At 40.6% G+C, this 21,754-nt stretch overlaps 1 protein-coding gene across 1 annotated transcript in view; it reads right to left on the reverse strand.

The window, feature by feature from the left end:
* Positions 1 to 21,754, reverse strand: part of KCNH8 (potassium voltage-gated channel subfamily H member 8) — a 218,259-nt gene that overhangs the window by 102,954 nt on the left and 93,551 nt on the right. The window contains exons 3-5 of the mRNA XM_063128395.1: positions 20,838 to 20,969; positions 7,524 to 7,651; positions 3,994 to 4,234 (exon numbers count right to left, since the gene is read on the reverse strand). Of these exons, the coding sequence (XP_062984465.1) occupies positions 3,994 to 4,234; positions 7,524 to 7,651; positions 20,838 to 20,969 (501 nt within the window). The remainder of the gene's footprint in view (positions 1 to 3,993; positions 4,235 to 7,523; positions 7,652 to 20,837; positions 20,970 to 21,754) is intronic.

Raw genomic sequence — 21,754 nt, forward strand, 5'->3', positions numbered from 1 at the left:
AGTATTTGTCAAGGGAAATGAGTTCTCACATTAAATTTGAAAAGCACATTATTTCAGCTCTCATCAAAAATACTGCTCCATGCAAAGTGTATATTATCATATGCATTTTTATCATGTAGATTAGCTTAAAGATTACAAGCATGCTAAAATAAACAGCTTAATAATTGATGAACAGGGGCCAAAAGGAAATTGCCTCCTATCCACATTGATCTAAATTGCTAACAATTTAAATACCGTAACATAAAATAGGACCACACTGGGTCCTATTAAGGCCTGCTTAAGGAGACGAATAACAATGATCAACACTACCTTAGGGGACATCATGACCAAGAATTAGTAGAAATTGAAAGGGAAAGTCAAGAGGGTCAAATATCTGTGGAATCAGTAGGGCTTACTGAAAACCACAATAATAGAAGCTCAACTAGAATGTATACTGCAGGTCAGGACAGGTCCCACCAAGTCCAAGAGTTCACCAGCATGGTTAATGAGCAGTGGCAAGGAAGCTATTAGAGAAAAGAAGGCTTCCTTCAGAAAATGGAAGTTATGCCCAAATGAGGAGAGCAACGATGGAACTTAAACTTGCACAAAAGAAAGGTAAATTGTCAATAAGGGTTGCAAAATAATAGTATTTTTGGGGTGCATATTGTTAAAAACATCAAGACCAACAATGAAAAATGCTTTAAATATGCTGGAAGCAGAAAATCTGCTATAGAGGCAGTTGGGCCACTGGATGAAAAGGAAGTTAAAGGAGAATAAGGAGATTGCAGAGAAGCATAATGATTTATTTTTTTGTACCTGATTTCACTGTAGAGGATGTAGGGCAGATACCATCCCTGAACGAATATATTCAGGAAGGAATTCTGAGAAACTGAGGCAAATAATAGTGATAAGAGATACAATTGTACACTTTGCTGACATTGAAAACAAACCAGATGGTATGCATCCAAGAGTTTCTATTCAAATATGATCACCTTGTTTATCAGAAGACTGGAAAGCAGACAATGTTATACCCATTTTTAAAAGGTGATCCAGGAAATTACAGGCCAGTTAGCTGAATTTCTGTTCTTGGAAAATTGGCAGAAAACATTATTAAAGATAAAATTATCAAGAGGGCAACTTTTTTCTGAGTGAGAATCAACATGGCTTCTACTGTAAGTCCTATCTCACAAACCTTATTGAGTTCTTTGCATGCAGTGATCCAGTAGACATTGTTTACTTGGGCTTCTGAAAGGCTTTTGAGAAAGTCTGTTTTTATGCTTTTTACTATTTTAAATTTTATATATTTGTTTTTAATGTTCACTGTTTTTAATTTTTGTAATCCACCCAGAGAGCTTTGCCTCTGGGTGGATGATGATGATGATGATGATGATGATGATGACACTTACCAAAGGCTCCTGAGGAAATTTAGTAGTTATGGGGAAAGAAGAGAAATCCTCTTATGGATAAGTGACTGGTCAAAGAACGGGAAGGAGAGATTAGGAATAAAAGGGACAGTTATCATAAAAGAGGGGTTCCACAAGAATCTGTATTGGAACCAGTACTTTTTAAGTTGTTCATAAATAATCTGGAGTTGGGGGTGAGTAGCAAGGTGGCCAGTTTGTGGATGACATCGATTCACTTAGGATGGTTAAAACAAACAAGAGATTATGATAAACTACAAAAGGAACTCTCCAAATTGGGGGAATGGTTAAAATTGCAAATACAGTTCAAAGTAAGATAGTATGAAATTATACACATTTAGGCAAAATACCTTAACCACATAATAATCTAATGGGGTCAGAGCTGGTGACAGATCAGGAATGGGACACTACAATTGTGGTGGATAGCTTGATGAAAACATCAACCCTGCTGTGAAAAAAGCAAATTCTATGCCAGGAATCATTAGAAAGGTAATAGAAAATAAAACTGTCAGTATCATAATGCCTTTGTATAAATCTGTAGTGTGACCACACTTAGAACACTCTGTAGAGGAGAGACCCTGTAATTCATTCAAGGGTCAATATCTGACAATAAATACCATATCTTTTCTGGGATGGTTTTTGAATGTAATCCCAATAATAAAACATCCAGATTTTTAAAAATGAGTACATTGAACAAAATAAGATGTAGCTTGGAAGGGTTTCTATCTCACCAATACAGTTACTTGGAGCAGTTCCTAGGTAGCTTCAGTTCTATAGGCATGATTATTCCAGTGAACACTCCGCTATTTTACAACTATAAGCCATCCAACTGCAACCTAATGGTGAAGTTGGAACTAAGTAGCTCAGTGGTAGCTCAGTGGTAGAGTACATGCTTTGCATGCATAAGGTCCCAAATTCGATCCCTGGCTTCTCCAGGTAGGGTGTGGAAAGAATCCTGCATGAATCCTAGAGAGCTGCTGTCAGTCAATGTCAAAAAGAGTGGGCTTGATGGACCAATGATTTGACTCAGTATAAAGCAGCTTCCTATGTTCCTAACCACAGCATAGGATACTATATCCATATTGCCTAAATAACATGCCTGTTAAGCATTGTGGAGCTTGAATGAGCATGGAAAGGTCTTAATGCAACATGTTAAGCTGAAATATTCTTTTGTTAATTGAATTTCATTGCATGGGAAGAATTTATTCCAGTCAACAAAATCAAGGCTGACAACCATTACCCAGAGGACCTTTTCTTCTGCCGCTCCCAGATTGTGGAACGGCGTGGCGGGAGAGATTCATCAACTTAACAGTCTTCCGTAATTTAAGAAAACTATAAAGACTGATCTCTTCCGGCAGGCCTACCCAGTTGAATTTTAACATGCCATTTAATAAAGTGCTGCTTTTAATCATGTATTAGTTTTATATGTTTTAATCAATTATATGTATTTTCAGGAATACATATAATTCCTCGTCGAGAATCTTCCCTCGTCAAGAATCCTGCATGGCCGGAAGAAGTGGTGGCAGCGCTCTTGTGAGACTTGGGACAAGCTCTCGCAAGACCTGAGTGGCCACTTCTTCCAGTCATGCAGTTCCCTGTAGACCCAGCACAGTGGCAACAAAGGTAAGGGTGTGTGTGCAATGTGGCTGAAAAGAAGGGCACAATGCAGTGGCAGTGGTGGTGGAAGGAGTGCAATGTGGTGGCAGCAGCAGTGGCAGCAATGTGTGCTCTTTCCTGCTTGAGGTGGCAAGAGAGCTTGCACAGGGGCTGTCAAATTGGCACTATGATTTGCTGACCCATTTTACAGTTCTTGTCAAGTCTGAAACTTTTGTAACTGAAATCAGTACAACAATTTCCTTTCAAGACTTTTCTGAGACCACCCCCTGAAGCCCTGCTTAGTCACTCTCAAATATGGCATGGCTGGCTGTGTTTAGTCAGGGTGGAAAGGCATTCTGCATGTGCTCAAAGTAGTTGAAAAAAGTTTCCTTGACTGCATCCTGGGGAGTGTCCTGACTCAATATTTTAAAAATTAAAGGAAAAGTTGGAAGTACACATACAACAGCTTAAATGCCTTGTAAATAAGTGATGAGTGACAATTTGACTGGCATCTATGAAAAATACTTTAAATATAGGATGTGTTGCCTAGAAAAACAAAGCAGTCCAAGACATTTTTGTGACTAAATTAAAAAATCCAAATGGCCCCCCAGTGGTGAAAATAAGAATAAACAGCCCAACCTTATGCATCATAATTTAGAAGTTAAGTTCTACTAAATTTGATGGGGTTACTCCCATGTAAGTGGACATAGCTAGGATTAACAAACTGTTTTCCTTTAATGGCACCACACAATATGCCCCCAATAGTATGGCCAGCTAGAAAATAAGACTGCTGAGCTATTATACACACTTACCTGGGATTAAGTCCCATTGAACTCAATTGTGATTACTTCTGAGTAGACATGCACAGGATTGCCCTGTCTATGCAATTATTTTAACATAGCACAACTTTTGCCATTATGTCTTCTTGCCAGAAAAACTGTAGTTATTTGCAAAGCAAGCAAATGAACAAGTCAGAAAGAAATGAAGTATGCCTTACCTATGATAAAAAGAATTTCCACTGCAATGTCACTGACAGTTGTGCTTCGAGTTGTAGATAGATCATCATTGCCAATAAAGCAAACATTGTAAGGTACAGTCACAGCAACATAAAACGTTGCTAATAAAATAAGCCAGTCCCAGCCAGCTTTAAAAGTGCTAAAATGCAAAAGTATGAATTTGGACTTTTTTGCATCTGAAACTTTATATTCTGGAAATGCTGGTTTATCTACAAAAACATTCTGAAAGAGAAAGAGAAAAGACAATCAAGATAAAATATGATGGTTCTTGTCTGACAACTAATGGAAACCATTTTAGCAGTCTTATATTTTGTAAAAGCTTTACTTCCATCCAAAGCCCAAATTTTGGATAAATTTGACCTGATATTGTTCCTTTAATCCTCCTTTCATGGTTCAGCATAATCATACTTTGCATTAATGTACTGTAGAGTTATTTTTATTCTCAGAGCAGGAGAATGAAAACACTGCCTGACAGAAAGGGAAAGGGAAAATCCTCTATGCTATAAGTGAAGAATCCAAAAGTGCTCAGTAGAACCGTAGTTGTAGTCTAAAGCCTGAGCGGAGGGTGTGGGGGAGAGGTACACTGCTCCTCATTGCTCTCCACATAAGCCAGCATTTTTAGTATAGCTACGGCCATTTCTGAAGCATCCATTACACAATTACATTTTAAACTGTTGTGGATTTCTCTGATATCCCTAATCCTAGGTAAGCAAGTGCAGGTCTGCAGCCTAAGTAAATGGGCAGGATTAAGCTCTATATCTAGCAGTGTACAGGTTCATTGCTAATCATTAACTACAAGGCTGTTTGTCATTACTTAGGTGTTATTACTATATCTAAGCATTAATAGAATTAGCAGTTAGTTTTGCTTCAAAAAGGTTGCTTTACATCTAGAGCAATATACTCCATTTTAAAACAGATTAAAAATTGCAACTTCTCAGTCATACAAGCTTTAAAAAATGATTTCACGGCAGTTTATGCTATGAAGGATTTGATTCATATGATTTACCACATTAATATTGGCAGCAATTATTATAATGTGTTTACTGGATTGATGTTTGTTTTAAACAAGCAAGGACTAGTAATTTAAAACCGGGAATGCAACGAACAGCCAAGCAATTTGTAAATCAACGCCTACTATTAAAATTAAGCCAATTTCCTAGAATGTGCAGAAGGATCGCCTTCTAGGAACATCTAAAGGGCTGATGTTAAAAGAAACTACCGTATTTCTTCGATTCTAAGACACACTTTTCCCCCTAAATAAACATCTCTAAAAATGGGGTGCATCTTAGAATCAATGGCGTCTTAGAATCGAAGAAATATGGTAGGTTAAAAAATAGTATCACTGCAATCCTGTACAAGTCTACACAGAAATAAGGCCCATTGAGTTCAATGGGGCTTACCACCAGCTAAGTGCATATAGGATTGCAGCATAAATGCATTTTGCAGCCTTACTTGGCAGCTGTGAGTATCTTGAAAATCTTAGTTGATACTATTACTGCAGTTAAGGTGCAAGCAGATCAGTTTACATATTCTACCAAGTCATAAACTTCCATTTCAAATCTAGGGAGAAATCTCTTTCTGAGTTTCTAGGTTCTATTTACAACAGCAGTGATTTGATTCAGTAATTTGCTGCCAATTAAACTGAGATCGAAAGTAATTAATTACTATAAATATCTATTGCGTTAAACCTGTAAGGGAAATATGAGCAACTGTGCTAAAAAGATAATTCTGATTCTAAATATATTATTGTCCCTAGTATACAGAACATGCATCTGGTAAGACTAATTTGTGTGGTGAAAACTAATCAATAATTGAAGTGGGGCATGGGGAAGAGAAGGGCTGAACCTCCACATAAAACAATTGGCAAAATGATAGCCTCGCATTGGGGTGTGTGTGTTTAATATCTGAACTTACTTTTCCAGAGTACATTGGCACTGTGTTGTGAAATCAGTTTGTATGATAAATGGGAGGAAAGTAAGCTGTGTCACCACTCAGCTTAGTGAGAGTTTCTGATGCTCCATTTAGGGGCCAAACTAGACATGACATGAGAAATCTGCAACAGATTCAAATGAGTTCAGATTTCTATGAATCTGATCTGAGGATTCAACAGCAGACCATTCCTCCCCCCTGAGCCACACAGAGTCGTGGACCAGTTTTTTTACTTGGGGTGTGTGTGTTGCGCATTGCGCAAGCACATATTAGCGCAAGCATGCATTATCTGGCGGTCTGAAACGTGAAAATGATATGGTGACACTGTTGGAGGGTTCCACCCTAAATGTACAGCCACGGCTCCCTTTATGAACAAGTTGCGTCCAACTGACAAAGATATGTACTGGACAGCTGTTTTATTAGACGCCTTATTATGAATTTATTAGATGCCTTATCATGAATGTTTAATAGATGCCCTATTGATTAGATGCTTCATTATGAATGTTTGGTAGACACCTTATGAATGTCATAATAATAATAATAATCTAGATGCCTGTCTTTGTGCATGTGTAGGGTGATATATTACTGAACTATTTATTTAAAACAATAATAATAATAATAATAATAATAATAATAATAATTTGCTCTTAGGCAGTTTTGCTACATTTGCAACATAAAATGCTACTGTGAACTTCAGTGCTGGTGACATTGGACATTTTTTCTGTTCCTGTTTTTCTTTATTAATTGTTATTGTGGAGGTTTTGCACTGTTGGATTTGTTTAAAGGGATTTAAGAATATGTACCAGCTGGGAGAAGTTGTTCTGTAGATTGATTACAAACTGTATATATGTTGTATATATCACTTACATGTCTAATATATTGCATCTATTCTACATTTCTAAGTGAATTTTTGTGGTTGAGTGTTATCACTCTTATTGTGCTTCGGAAATTTAATAAGTCATCAGGATGTGTGTGTGGCGGGGGAGGTAGGTCTGTACATCCTTGGGCTGTCACCACCTAATGTGGGAGTTCCTCTTTAGCTCATATGCCTGAGGAATCTTGAGAAAATCCAGGGTTTCAAAGGGAGGAGGTGGGAATCACATTGCTAGTCTCAGGGTTCTCTGCATAGAATCATCTATAATTCAGAGACTCTTGAGATATGTGTGTGCCTAGCAGTGTGATCCCCTTCTACATTAGAATCTGCTTTAAGTATTTTGCTATGGGAAAATAAAAGACATAAAGAAGCTTGCAGCCAAAACATGAAAATAAATGCTATTAAGCTTTAGAGCTTTCTTGTAGCCTGTGTGAAATACCAGGGTGCCAGCCTGTCCCTATTGTGTTTTGTCCTTGACTTGTCATAAACTTCAATTCACTCACAATGAAACCCTTATACTGGCAGAATTTTTCCTTTGTGTATGTTGACCTTCTATATTGCCTTGTTGAGAAGAAACTTCATAGCCAGAAGGCACAACAAATACAATTACAAATGATTAGTAGCACCCATTACAGTAATTCTTCTGATTAGCAAGAAAATACACCGTGCAAATAGCATCGCAAAAAGAGCTTAGTGCTCTATACCTACATTATTAATTTTTAATTTGTTCTTTTCTCTTCTTTGTAGGTGTCCAGAGATGTGATAAAGGACAGCTCGACTCCGCCTGCGTGCTGAATCAAAATGTGATCCTGCTCTTCCTCTTCCTTTGAATTTTTCTGAAGAGCAAAGATGAGACACTGTTAAATAAGGCAGACAATACTCTGACCTCTGGAAACTGCACCACTGATATTTCAGATTTATACTTTTAAGTTCCAATTTGTTTGTTTTCTTCCTCCGCCAAGATAGCTGCAGCATATTGCCCTGCCCCATCCCCAACATAATTATAGTAGGTTTGCTCTGTCCAAGCAGAGTTTGACCCATATCCTACAATATGTCAAGGAGATCAACAGAAGGTATTGCAACACATCAGTACACTACAACCTATTCTAGAAAATTACCCTGCGCTCAGAGAGACAATTAGGTGGGGGTTATACTAATGCTGGCAGAAGAGACAATCTCATAGCTTCAAAAGCTGCTTACTAGCAAGCACACCATCACTGGAACATATCAAAGGACACATCCATTTAAAAGGCTGAAGTGTAGTTGGAGAACCTAACAATACTATCTATGGCCGGATCTATACTACTGCTTTAAAGCACTTTATAACAGTTTTGACAACTGTATGTGGAGTGTGTCATGGGCCCCAACAGTTGTCAAAACTGTTAAAAGCACTTTAAAGTGCTTTAAAGCAGTAGTTTAGATTCTGCCTATGTTGCCTGGTCTTGTTTCTATTTATTTTATTTTATTTATTTCATTTCTATACTGCCCAATAGCCAAAGCTCTCTGGGTGGTTCACAAAAATTTAAACCATGAAGAGCATAATAAAAAAACCAACAATTTAAAAACACAAATACAAAATACAATATAAAAAGCACGACCAGGATAAAACCACACAACAAAAATTGATATAGGTTAAAATATGAAATTAAAACAGCAGAGTTTAAATTTAAGTTAAATTAGGTGTTAAAATACTGAGAAAATAAAAAGGTCTTCAGCTGGCGATGAAAGGAAAACAATAGGCACCAAGCGAACCTCTCTGGGGAGCTTGTTCCACAGCCAGGCAGGGGCTCACAGAGAAGGACCCCTGTGGATGATCTTAAGGTCTTGGCAGGCGCATATGGGAGGAGGCGTTCCTTCAAATAACCTGGCCGCAAGCCGTTTAGGGCTTTGAATGTCAATACCAACACTTTGAATCGGGCCCGGACCTGGACTGGCAGCCAATGAAGTTGTTTGTAGAAGGACTGACATGATATGATCTCGCCAGCCAGACCCTGTTAGTAGGCGGGCTGCCCTGTTTTGTACCAGTGGAAGTTTCCGGACCGTTTTCAAAGGCAGCCCCACGTATAACGCATTGCAGTAATCCAAACGAGAGGTTATCAGTGCATGGATAACTGTAGCTAGGCTATCTCTGTCCAGATAAGGGTGTAGTTGGTAAATCAGCCTGAGCTGATAAAAGGTGCTCTTTGCCACTGAGTTCACCTGTGCCTCAAATGACAGTTCTGATCCAAGAGCACCCCCAAACTATGGACCTGATCCTTTAGGGAGAGTGCAACCCTGTCCAGGACAGGGCAAACATCACCTTGCCGGACAGATGAACCACCTGCTAACAGTACCTCCGTCTTGTCTGGATTGAGTCTCAGTTTGTTAGCCCTCATCCAGTCCATTACCGTGCCCAGGCACTGGTTCAGAACAGCCACTGCCTTACCTGGGTTTGATAAAAAGGAAAGGTAGAGCTGGGTATCATCCGCATATTGGTGACACCGCAGTCCACATCTCTGGATAACCTCCCCCAGCAGCTTCATGTATATGTTAAACCGCATAGGGGATAAAATAGAGCCCTGTGGAACCCCATGGCTTAGGAGCCATGGCACAGAGCAATAATCCCCCAGCACCTTATGGAATCGGCCATCCAAGTAGGAGCGGAACCACTGCAACACAGTACCTCCAACTCCCAGCTCAGACAACCTATCCAGAAGGATACCATGGTTGATGGTATCGAAAGCCGCTGAGAGGTCCAGGAGAACCAACAGGGTCGCACTCCCCCTGTCTCTCTCCCGGCAGAGGTCATTCCACAGGGCGACCAAGGCAATTTCCTTTCCAAAACCAGGCCTGAGACCCGATTGAAATGGATCTAGATAATCCGTTTCATTCAAGAGAGCCTGGAGTTGTCCTGCAACCACCCGCTTAAGCACCTTGCCCAGGAAAGGGATGTTCACCACCAGCCTGTAGTTTATAGCATCTTCCCGGTCCAGGTTTGGCTTTTTTAGGAGTAGTCTGATTACTGCCTCTTTTAAAGAGGCCGGCACCACTCCCTCTCCCAAGGAGGCATTTACAACCTCCTGGACCCAGCCGACGACCCCCTTCTTATTTGATGTAATAAGCCATGAAGGGCAAGGGTCAAGCACACAGGTGGTCGACCGGACTTGGCCAAGCAGCTTGTCCACATCATCAGGCCTCAATAACTGAAACTCATCCAATAAAGCTGGCCCAGACGGCGCTCTGAACGCCTCTGTTAGTGGAACTGCGTTAAGTGTGGTGTCCAACTCAAGACGAATCTGAGCGACTTTATCTTCAAAGTGTCATGCAAACTCGTCACAGCGTGCTACCGAGGGTTCAACAATCTCACGCCCTGGCCCAGAGTGTAACAGGCCATGAACCATCCGGAAAAGCTCCACTGGATGACACTGTAAAGATGCAATGCTGATGGAAAAGAACTGTCTCTTTGCCACCTTCACCGCCATAGAGTAGGCTCGATAATGAGCTCTAACCTGTGTTTGGTCAGACTCAGCACGAGTTTTCCTCCACCTGCGTTCTAGTCGTCTCCCCTCTTGCTTCATTGCCCTCAGCTCAGGTGTATACCAAGGAGCTGACCGGGCTCTGCTCAGAGGAAGAGGATGCTTGGGCGTGATCGTGTCAACTGCCTGAGTCATCTCTGCATTCCACAGAGCGACCTGGGTTTCGACAGGAGCACTGGCCATATCAGCAGGAAAATCCCCAGAGCCCTCTGGAATCCATCGGAGTCCATTAGCCTCCGGGGGTGGACCATTTTAATAGCCCCCCCACCCTTGCAGAGGGGAAAGGCCGCTGAGAGTCTAAACCTCAATAGGAAGTGATCCGACCATGACAAGGGAGTAGATGTCATTTCCCCCACTTTCAGATCACCATCCTCCTGTCCAGTCAAGAAAATCAGATCAAGCGTGTGTCCTTTTACATGCGTTGGGCCAGTGACATGTTGAGACAGCCCCATGATTGTCATGGCAGCCATGAAGTCCTGAGCCGCTCCGGATACAGCAGCCTCAGCATGGAAGTTGAGATCCCCCAGAACCACCATCCTGGGGGTCCTCAACACTAGGTCCAAGACAACCTCCATCAGCTCAGGCAGGGAGACTGTAGGGCAGAGGGGTGGACAGTACACCAACAGAATCCCTAATCTGTCTCGAGTACTTAACACACAGTACAAACACTCAAGATCAGCACTCGAATGAACAGGAAACCTAGAGAGGGAGATTGTATTTCTACAGACCACGGCAACCCCCCTCCCCGGCCCTCGAATCTGTGCTGATGCTGCACCGAGTACCCAGGAGGGCAGAGCTGGGTGAGAGCAACCCCTCCCAGTTCATTTATTTATTTATTTTATTTTATTACATTTATATACCGCCCCCCAGCCGAAGCTCTCTGTTCATCCACCCAGGTCTCAGTGATACATACCAGGTCAGCCCCTCATCCACAATCAGATCATGGATGAGGGAGATATTGTTTTGGACTGACCTGGCATTTAGCAGCAGCAGCACCAGACCTGAGAGCAAGCTGATAAGGCCACCAGGAACTATCTGGTTGGGGGAAGAACCAACCAGGTGCACTGGTCTACAACCTCAGCACAGTAAACATGGTTTGAACACACATTCTACAAATTTTTGGGGGGGGATGTGTGGGGGGATGTGTGTTGAAACTTCTTCATTGCTAAATTATGGAATTCACTATCACAAAATGTAGTGACGGCCACCAATTTCGATGGCTTTAAAAGGGGATTGGATAAATTCCTGGAGGAGAAGGGTATCAATGGCTACTAGTCATGATGGCTATGTGCTACCTCCAGTGTAAGAGGCAGGAAGATTATGTGCACCAGTTGATGGGGGAGCATAAGTGGGAGGGTGCTGTTGCACCGTGTCCTGCTTTGTTGGTCGACAGCTGGTTGGCTACTGTGTGTGCACAGAGTGCTGGACTAGATGGACCCTTGGTCTGATCCAGCATGCCGTTTCTTATGTTCTTAAACTACTTATACCACATTTAAGAATAAGTAGTTCCCATGATCTGTGCCCCATGGATTGAAAGAATGTGCATGTGGGACCACAAAGGCCCACACAACGCTTTTGCCATGGCCTCATCTACCAAGCTCCACTGTGGCAATTGTTCCCTTTCATCTGTGTGTTCAGGCAACACAAGAAAATATATGTACATAGAGGTCCTCCATGTGAAGAGGGACCCTGATTGGGCCTAAGCAGGGAAGTTTTTTCTAATGTTGGCAATGGAAGCAGGAATTGGGTCTAAAACCGCATGGTCCCATGAGCTGTTTACACACTATTTCAATATGTTGAGGGTTTCTGTGAACCCACTACACATGTATGTCTTCAACCAAACACTAGACATAAACATGTCTGACTTACTGCTCATGGTTCCAGCTCTAGCATATCATGTAGTAGAAGTCAGTAATCACCTATAAAATTTCATGTGCTTTCAGCAAAATAATTACAGTTAGTCTTCAATGTGCAAGTTCTTTAATAATAATAATAATAATAATAATAATAATAATAATAATAATACCAGCATGTTATCCACATGTTATTCTAAGATTAACAGTGTTGCTAGAAATGAGAAAAGGAATTTGAGGAGCTTCAAACTAAGCTGTCTGTCAAGCAAGTCTAATTAAAAGCAATGCCAAATATACAGATGAGGTGAAGAAAACCCAATTAGCACTGCCGGAAATTAGCAATAGATAAAAAGTGTATCTTGATGTCTGCACAAAAGAAAACTGAGAGACTTGATGCCTACATGATTGATGTGGAAGCCTAAATGTAAAGCAAATCCATTAGCGGGGCCACATAGAGGGGCAACCACCACTCTCTAAATGATTCTGGGCATGTTTCATTCTTTATGCACAGCTGGCTAAGAAAGCTTTTCAAAAAACAACACAAAACACCTTGGCTTTTTTTTCTAACACCACCATGTCATTTACCTGAATACATTGACTTTTATTTTTACAGTATAGACTTCGTAACCTTCAAAACATGATACGTGTCCTGCTATAGCTGAATCACACTCAGCATTTGGACAAATTATGGAGCATCAAAAGGCGAAGCGAGAAAGCAGGCAAATGTCCATGCACAAAGGTTTCAGTCCAGTATGGGATCAGGCTAAGGCAAGATACATTCAAAGGTCCAAGCAGAGTTAAGCAGTCAGATACAATACACAGTCAAGACGCAGAGTCAAGCAGGAGTCCACAGGGCTGTCTATACGCCCTGTATACCCTGTGGCGGTAGCAGAGTAGAGCTGCATCATTTCTACGATGAGGTGCCAACGTGCACCCACCACTGGGCATTCCAGCGATACTGCAAGCGGAAACACACACACAGAGGCTTACCATGACTTTTCCATTTAGGGCATAGCTAGATCAGCCGATATCCCAGGGATTGCCCCAGGATCATCCCTGCGTGTCCACATGATGCACAGGGCATCCTGGGAGCAGGGAGGGATGATCCCTCCCTTGCCCTGGGATATTGGCAGGCCCTTTCCCCCCCCCCCACTTTTTCCACGGCCCCAGGATGATCCCGAGACCGTGGAACTTGTGGCCGGGCATTGGGGTTATCTCTTTTTAAGACTACCATTTAAAAGATAACACTTTTTAGGCATAATATGTGGGTTAAATGAACATATATGGAGATGGAGAATGGCATTGCGGCAGCAGGCTCCTTTCCCAACCTACCCACTTTCCTTCAAATGTGTGGAGAAGTCCCTGCATGCATATAAAATGAATGTGCCTGTGTTGGGGAAGAGCCTTCTTCTGTAGCACCATGCCCCCTGCCATGTGGGTTTATTTAACCCACATACAAATTCGTAAAAGGTCTGCCTGTGATTGCTATATGCAAATGCAGCAGTTGGTGCTTTTCATGATGTCCTGCTTGTGTGCTTCTGGGGGCATCTGGTTGGCCATTACTAGAGACAAACTGCTGGACTAGATTCCTTCACTATTTGTTCTGATTCAATAATGACGTTATGTTTTTATTTTGAATTTATTCCAGATCATATTGATAGATAATTTAGTGAAAACATAGATACAGGTGGCAGAGGATGTGAGCTGATTCAGATTGGATGAGATAAAAGCATCAGTGGATATGGTGGTATTAGGGGAAGGGTGTGAGAGCCAAGTCGTCTCAGCCTCGGAAGACTTTGCCAAAACATTATGAATCAAATTCATTCCTAAAATAACAACAACAACAACAAATTCCTAGAGAGTAAAAAGAACAAAATCAAACTCTAAGTCAAAGAACCATGTTGTCATGGAAACATAGGTTGTGGGCCAAGCCTAATGACTGTTTTACTATGTGTTCACGTTCCAGTATTGAACACATATGAAAGCTTTTCTGCATTGTCACAAACCAGCCTTTGGAAGTCTTTTGCAGAAATATAGTAAATGAACATACAAAGTTGCTTTCTACTGAACCTGGGATGTTTCATGTTGTTGTTGTTGTTGTTGTTGTTGTTGTTGTTGTTGTTGTTGTGAAAGCTCTCTGGGCAGTTCACAAGTTAAAACCCCCAAATACAACATGAATAATAATAATAATAATAATAATAATAATAATAATAATAATTTAAAAGTTAGTGCTGTGCCAAAAAAAAAAAGTTAGTGCTGTGCCAAACATTTCTATATTTTTGATTTCTGTGATTAGTGGAAGTGGGGATAAAATGAAGAGTTATGAGAAAGAGGTTTGGAAGAGAGGAATTGTGGGTAGGGACAGGGGTACTGTTTAACTTATTAAGAGTATGAGATGTCCAAGTGGTCTTCTGACTTTTTGTTGTTGTTGCTTTTTTTAAAAAAAACCTTTTTTAAACACACACACACACACACACACACAGTGCAGTGTGGGATTACTTTCAGACAGACTTTCAGCCTGTTATGCAATGTTGTGTGGTCACATTGGCATTCTAGAAACTGCTACGGGGCTAAAAGCCTGTCTGTGAAGAACTCTAAGCTCCATTCTGCTGCAAGCTGGAATGGAGCTTTTCTAAAGTTTTAAGGGCTTTCACCCAGAATTCAGCGGTTTGGCAGGCTGTCTTCATGATGATGTATCATCGCTGCGAGCCCCCCAAACCCCATGCTTGCGCTCCTGTGGGTTGTCTCCACGCTAAGGAGGGAGCGCAGGGTTTGCATTGGAGGAGCCGCCTCTGCACTCATGCACCACTGCGCCTATGCACAGGTGCTGCTCCCTCCACAGTTTTTTTTTACCCCTTTCCACTTTATTTTTTTACCTTTTTTCTTCACCCCTCACCAGAGAACCACGGAGGCGTTCTAGAGGCAATTCGGCTCACTGGCTCATCCCTCCCCCGTCTGGGTAGATGGTGACCAATCAGGGGTCGCCATGTGCTCAGCCACACACACCCAACTCTGGAGCGGCAACAGATGCAGATGCACCATCGTTACCTAACTGCAGAGGAAAAAGTCGGGGTAAGTCCCCAACTTTTTTATTTTGGATCTTCGGGGGAAAGCCCTGGGATGGCTCCGTAGTGACTTCTGTGTCATATAAACAACACAGTGACTGGGATGGCAGTGATTCAGGAGAGCCTCCATCAGTATCAAAAGGTGTGACTGGATGGGATGGAAACGCACAGTACACCATTTCTGGCTCAGGACAGGGCCAGGCTCACCCTTCACCAGACATGCTAGGAGGAGATTGCAGGTTTCTTTTTGTTTATGCTAATAAAAATGATGGTCCCAGTTCACCCCCTATTCATCTGTCTGTCCTCTTTATTCTGGATGTGGGTGCAAAGAAAGACTCCAAAAGGCTTTCTTAAAATGCCACATGGAGCTTTAAACAATTTAGGCTGACAGGTCTGTTCATATTTTACGTGAGTAATTCATTCAATCATTACTGAATCAGAACTAGAGAATATGTAAAACCCACCTCACCTGAAAATACTGGATTTCCAGTTCCATTATCCTCTTAGGGGAACAAGCAGCCTAATAAAATGGTTTAACTAAAATGCTTTAAAATAATACTGTCCCTGAAATTGCCGCACTCCTACCCCAGAGGCTTTTTTCCTCCCCCATCCAGGATTCAAATACACATTTGCCATCACAAATATAAGTTTGAAACCCCACAAGGGAAAAGCTGTGCTGGGGTGAGGGGTGGGTAACACAGTTTGGATCAGAGCATCATTGGGTGGAGAGGAAGGATTGAACACTCCTAACCAGCTCCTCCTGAATGAAGATTTTCCCAATGGGATTCTGTTACACGTACTTGCATATCACGTGAATTTAGGTCCCCAAATTTTGCATATCAGTTTTCTTTAAATGAACAACAGCTAAACAAACAAACCAAACAGGTTCATGATTATGGGGATATGTTTGGAAATTTATGGATTTTGATTTCACTGGTACAAAACATATGCTGAGAATGGTAGGGTAAGGTACATACAGTCCCAGTGATGATCATATAACTCGTGTAGTTACCTCTAATCAGTTTTCAGAACCAGGACTGTATTTTATTCAGAAAAAGAAATATTTTTTATCTACTCTTGATAGTGTCACACGCCATGGTATACTGAGGAAAGATTCTGTCCTCATTTATTTCACTATGTATCTGAAGTATATCCTTTGATTTAAAAATGATTTTTCTCTGCACATACACTTCAGAAATAAAGCAGAATTTCTCTCTTAACATACAGTTGGTTCAGTACCTGAGTATATATCTCTGTTCATTGTGACCTTTCTTATCTGAGAAAATGTTTATATCCTGCAGTGAAACTTTTGTTCCTGGAAGATGATAAAGACTTGTATGCTTATCCATAATTCAGGAGGGAAGCTAGCTATTTAATAACAGGTATTTGTTCATAGCTTTTCTAAGAAATCTCACTTCATAAAAGTGTGGCTCCTTCTCAAAGGGCTGAAGCAACACAGCTGAGTCTGTGGACGTGAAATGGATGCAGATGGGATCTTTCATAATGGTACAAGTAGTGGAAGGTTCTCTTGCCTCCCCACTGCAATGAAGACATGTCACTGGTAGTTGGGATTTTATCTTTATGCCACCGTGAGATCCCAATGATAAAAGGTAAGATACAAATTAAGGTGATGTGTGGGCACCATCTCTTTTGGGAGACTTTGGTTAAGTTCAAAGCCTCCCTGTAAGCAGCTCCACCCTGGCTTGAAGTGCCAGTATTCTCATTAAGGTGATCCAGACTTTTCATCACCTGTCCACCATACAGATGAACTGAAGCGACCAAACATGTTTGTTCCTGCCCATCACCGCAGGCCAATGGTTGATGTGTGAGATCCTGCATGTGCCAAGGGTTGTTCCCAATCAACCAGTGTCAAGCTGCTCAGCACTAAAGGCAAGTGGTGTTGGTGTCCCTTCACTCTCCTGGCACTTCAGGGTATTCGTCAGGTTAGCTTGCTTCACTTTCCTAGGTGGCTTTAGCACCCATTAGTCCTTCAGAAACTATTATTTTTTTCTATGGTTCACCAGCATTGTTTCAGAAAGTTTTGCTCATTTCTCTTAATGAGTGATTTATTTAACTTATTAGCTCTGGAATGGATAAACAGTGGGATGGACAATTGTCAATCTATTATTTCTGGGTCATGTCCAAAAACCTTACTCTGTCCAACATTATTGCAACCCTGCTTTTCATGCTCATTGTCATCGTCTGAACTATATTTTGTCTGTGACATTTGCTTTTTTTATTTTTGTTGGGCAACTACTTAAGTTAACACAATCTTCTTCACAAGAGATTGGTATCACTGTAAGGTAGAGTTCAGAGCCTTTTCTTCAATCTCCTGGAGTTCAGGGGTAAGAAATACAAGACTGGGCATTCAGCCAGAAGTTCCAAAACTTAGTTAAGCAGAGTGTCTGCCAGCAAAATAGACATGGAATACTCTTAGAAGACCTGAGATTTAACTTCCAGGGATTTATTACAGTGATAGCCTTTGATTACAAACTCTCACCCAAAATCCTAGAATGGTGCACAAAAGAAAGATTATTGCCTTTTTCTGCTTAACAAAAGAGGAGCTCTAAGCTTTAGGTAGATTTTGAACTACTTCCTATAAAGGACCTCAGTTTCAGAGCTGTCGATAACCAATCAATAGGTGGCACCATGTTGTTTTGATTAGATTAGGACCATAGGAAGGTTGGGCATTAAATATTTCAGAAAGGCCAACAATGTTGGTGAAGAGGGTGAAGATACTCCCTTGTCTGTTTTAATAGAGGAGTTGGGTGGGAACTTACAAGGGCATTTTGTTCTAGTTTACTAGATTCTTCCTAAGTGACCTTTCCAGACAAAATGGAACCTTTTAAGCCATAGTGTTCATAAAGAGATGTAACTGTGGCAGAATTGTGCTCTCTGGACAGAAGGATGTTCTATAGGAGAAGAAAACCTTTCCTGTGTTATAGCCTCACACTCTGCTTCACCCGATATCTTTTAGCACCTCTGCACAATTACCATTTCTAACACATGACATGTACATCCATGTGTAGTCCCATTAAGAAACACGGTAGCGAAAAGTGCAGCGAATTACTTGAGAAGTGCAAGAACAAGTACAGAATCTGAGAGAATGGAACCAGCTAGGTTCTGAGGCCAGATGTAAGATAATGGTGATGAATCAGTGGATCAGGATGTAGAGCTATATGTGTCTATTCCCCCTATTATTTGTTCTTTTCTATTTGGCCCACACAAGGATATAACAGCACACCAAATTAGATTGAGGAACGTTTTTGCAAGTATTCATCTATAAGATCAGGAAGCAGTTAATTCATTTAGTGATTCAGCTAAGGTTAGCTCAAATGTCAGCACAGTTGACAAAGATGTAACCAACATTAGAATCGTTCTTATACATTACTCAACTGAATGAATGGGACTAAAATAGACTGTGCCTGAAAAATCCACCGGTCTTTCACTTGACTTCTTGAAAGCAAAATTGTTTTTTTTTTTTCTAAAATAGGACATTTCCTGCACGTGGTGGAAAAACCTTCCTTTTTGTCAGGTTATGCTAAATCTGGCAATGAATAGTGTTTCACAGCAGTATTTGATTAAAATTTATTTTTAAAAGAAGGGGAAGGATGGGACGACTTTTAAATGAGTTATGGGAAACTATTTGTTTAAAACCTAATTAGCAGTGTAACTTGTGTATAATTGAAATGTGATCTACTGCTTCTTGTTACAGAGTAATACATTTAAATATCAGTTGCAGAAATGTGCTGTTTTAAAGCAGTTGCTATGCTATTAGTATAGGGTGGATGAGAAACAGTGCATTTCTCAACTGAGGACAGACAATTTTTTGTGGGGAAAGAAGGGTGTTTTCAATAACCAGTTGGCTACAGGAGGTAAAGCCTGCTGTTTCTTTCTCCAGTGCTGTTTTTCCAGTTGTGTAATGCTCACACAATTTGCAATATTCATGCAAGAATACCAGAACTAAACTCAATTGTTTAATTGTTGATTGTACCCAGTTCCTGCAACCTGCATCTCAATTGCTCTATGGGATTATAATGATACTCTTATGCATACAGTCATTGTCACTATTAATACTGTCACCAGTTCATTTGCAAATGTCTTATCATATTCAGCTACAGGGTATTTTGATAGCCCCTAGCATAAATGGCTTACATCCATGTAATGAGACAATGCCAGAAAAAATGCCTGCTAACAACAGATGAACGTTGCCATAATACTTCAGGCATGAACCACCCAGTGCCATTCAGCTGCTACTTTTCAGGATGCCTTTGCACCTACACTTAAGTGGGTGGCAGTCAATAGGAAAAGACCAGGACAGGAGTAGGGAACCTCAAGCCTGGAGGCCAAATCTGTCCCTCCTGTAGTCCTAATATGGTCCTCTGGGGTTTTCCAGGTGTCCCATTTTCTTCCACTTTCTCATGACCATCATAGTTTGGTGGCTTTCCAGCTTTTGCATGTTTTGTTTCCCCATTCTAAAATGTTGCTTAGATGCTGGCAGTAACAGCGTTATGTTTGAATATACTGGTGCTTTGGATATTTTGGCCCCATCCCCTTTGGTCTTTGGTCCCCAAGAACTTCTCCAAAATTGAATTTGGCCCTCAGGCTGAAAGAGGTTCCCAATTACTCAGCTAGGATGTTCACATGAAAGTCTGCAGGAAAGTTGGGACCAACAAAGACAGAACACCTACAACAAGTAAATGAACAGACGGAAGTGACTGTTTTTAGAAATGGCAACGCAAAAGAAACGAACCTGCAGTCAGTTTAGGGGGGGGGAGACACCTTTCTGGTCTAGTACTATTAATGTCATCATCTCTCCAATAAGAAATTCTATATTAGTAAAAACAGCATCCAGTCTGAGATTCATCAGCTATGGCCAGATCTACACCAAGCAGGATATGACACTTTGAAAATGGTTTGAAAACTGTACATGGATTGTGTCCTGGGCTGCAAGTTTTCACTACTGTTATAAACCATTTTAAAGCAGTAGTGTAGATCCTGCAATAGTTATCCCTCCAGTTTTAAACCAGATTATGTAAACTAGGGTTGGGTGATAGATATTGTCATGCTGACTATACTTCTTCTTTGTGTCCCTGCTGTGAAAAACTGCACAGTGAGAATATCTGGAACCATTTTGAAGGTAAGTCATGCCACATTCATTAATGGGTTTGGCTTCATCTACTATAATGCTGTACTTTATTTCAAACTACTAATTTGTTATTTGTTAGCAAATAGTTTATGCGGTTATAACAATGGTTGACTGGACCGCAAACTAAATGTAGTCTGGCCTAATTTGAAATGAACCACCCAACTTCCTCTCCCTCCCACACACATTGAGCATTGATCCCATATTCCCTTATATAGAATAAGAGACTGTGAGTGATGCTGTATCTGTAAAGGTACATTAACCTGCAGTTCCAGCAGTAACGTTCTAATTCTCTAGGTCCACCATGGTGATGTCACTAAAAATTACAAGGATTCATGAGACATTTGACATATATAACAGCCAAATCGTTTCTGTAACAATTTATATTTTATATCATAACTGTCAAAAATCCAGAGGAATTTTATTTAATAAATGATACACACCTTCTTTTTTATCATCCAGAGAAATCTTCACTTTTGTATCCGTTATATCTTTAAAAGAGGCTAAAAACAGAACTACATCACCTTTCTCATTCTTAATAGGGACAATGTCCAATAGGCACCAAAATGAAGACCCTGTAAGAAAAATAATATATTTAATTTGAGCAGCTACCTTTTTTTCTTTGCAAAACAATATCAAGAACATTAAAGACACAACAAATATATTTGTGTGTGGGCTTTTTTAAAAAAAACTATTTAAAGGGTAGATATTCATGAAATCACAGATGTTCAGCTCCTGTAAATCTCATTCCATCATCAGCAGGAGCACAGTAATGCTGCTTTCTTCTGAAAGCAAAGCACTAATTTAAATACAGATCTACTGGGATCATTAATAGTCTAATGAAGCATCTTACTTTCCTCACATCTTATTTTCTTTTGAGGTTTGCCTGTGTTTCATATTTTAAAGGAATGTCCCCCACTATGTAAACTTGGACATCTGAAGCTTCTTTGTTTACTATGATGTGTCATTACTTTAGATTATCCAGTGGCCCTCATGTCCTGCCTCCCATGGCCTTAGTTGCAGACTATGTGTCTAATGCATCACTCCACTGTTTCAAAGAAATTAGCACTACTCATACTCTTCCTTAAAATAGAAACTAAAGCATAACTCCTCATATCTGAGCTGTTAAGTAAGGCAAGTTGAAACTCATTAACTGCTTGAATTCTATGCAAGAAAATATCTGAAACCCTTCTGTCTATGGAAATTACTGTGATAAATGCTTTTTGTACCGTGTGTTAATTACACGATAGCAGCATGGTGGGATTGTTTATACATGTTTCTTCAAAATGAATGCAGTTACATTTGTTTAAAGTCACTATTTTTTCTGATTTATTATGGTGTATTTAATATGAAGACTTTG

The sequence above is a fragment of the Elgaria multicarinata genome, chromosome 1 (assembly GCF_023053635.1).
Source record: "Elgaria multicarinata webbii isolate HBS135686 ecotype San Diego chromosome 1, rElgMul1.1.pri, whole genome shotgun sequence".
In the NCBI taxonomy this organism is placed as follows: Eukaryota; Metazoa; Chordata; class Lepidosauria; order Squamata; family Anguidae; genus Elgaria; species Elgaria multicarinata.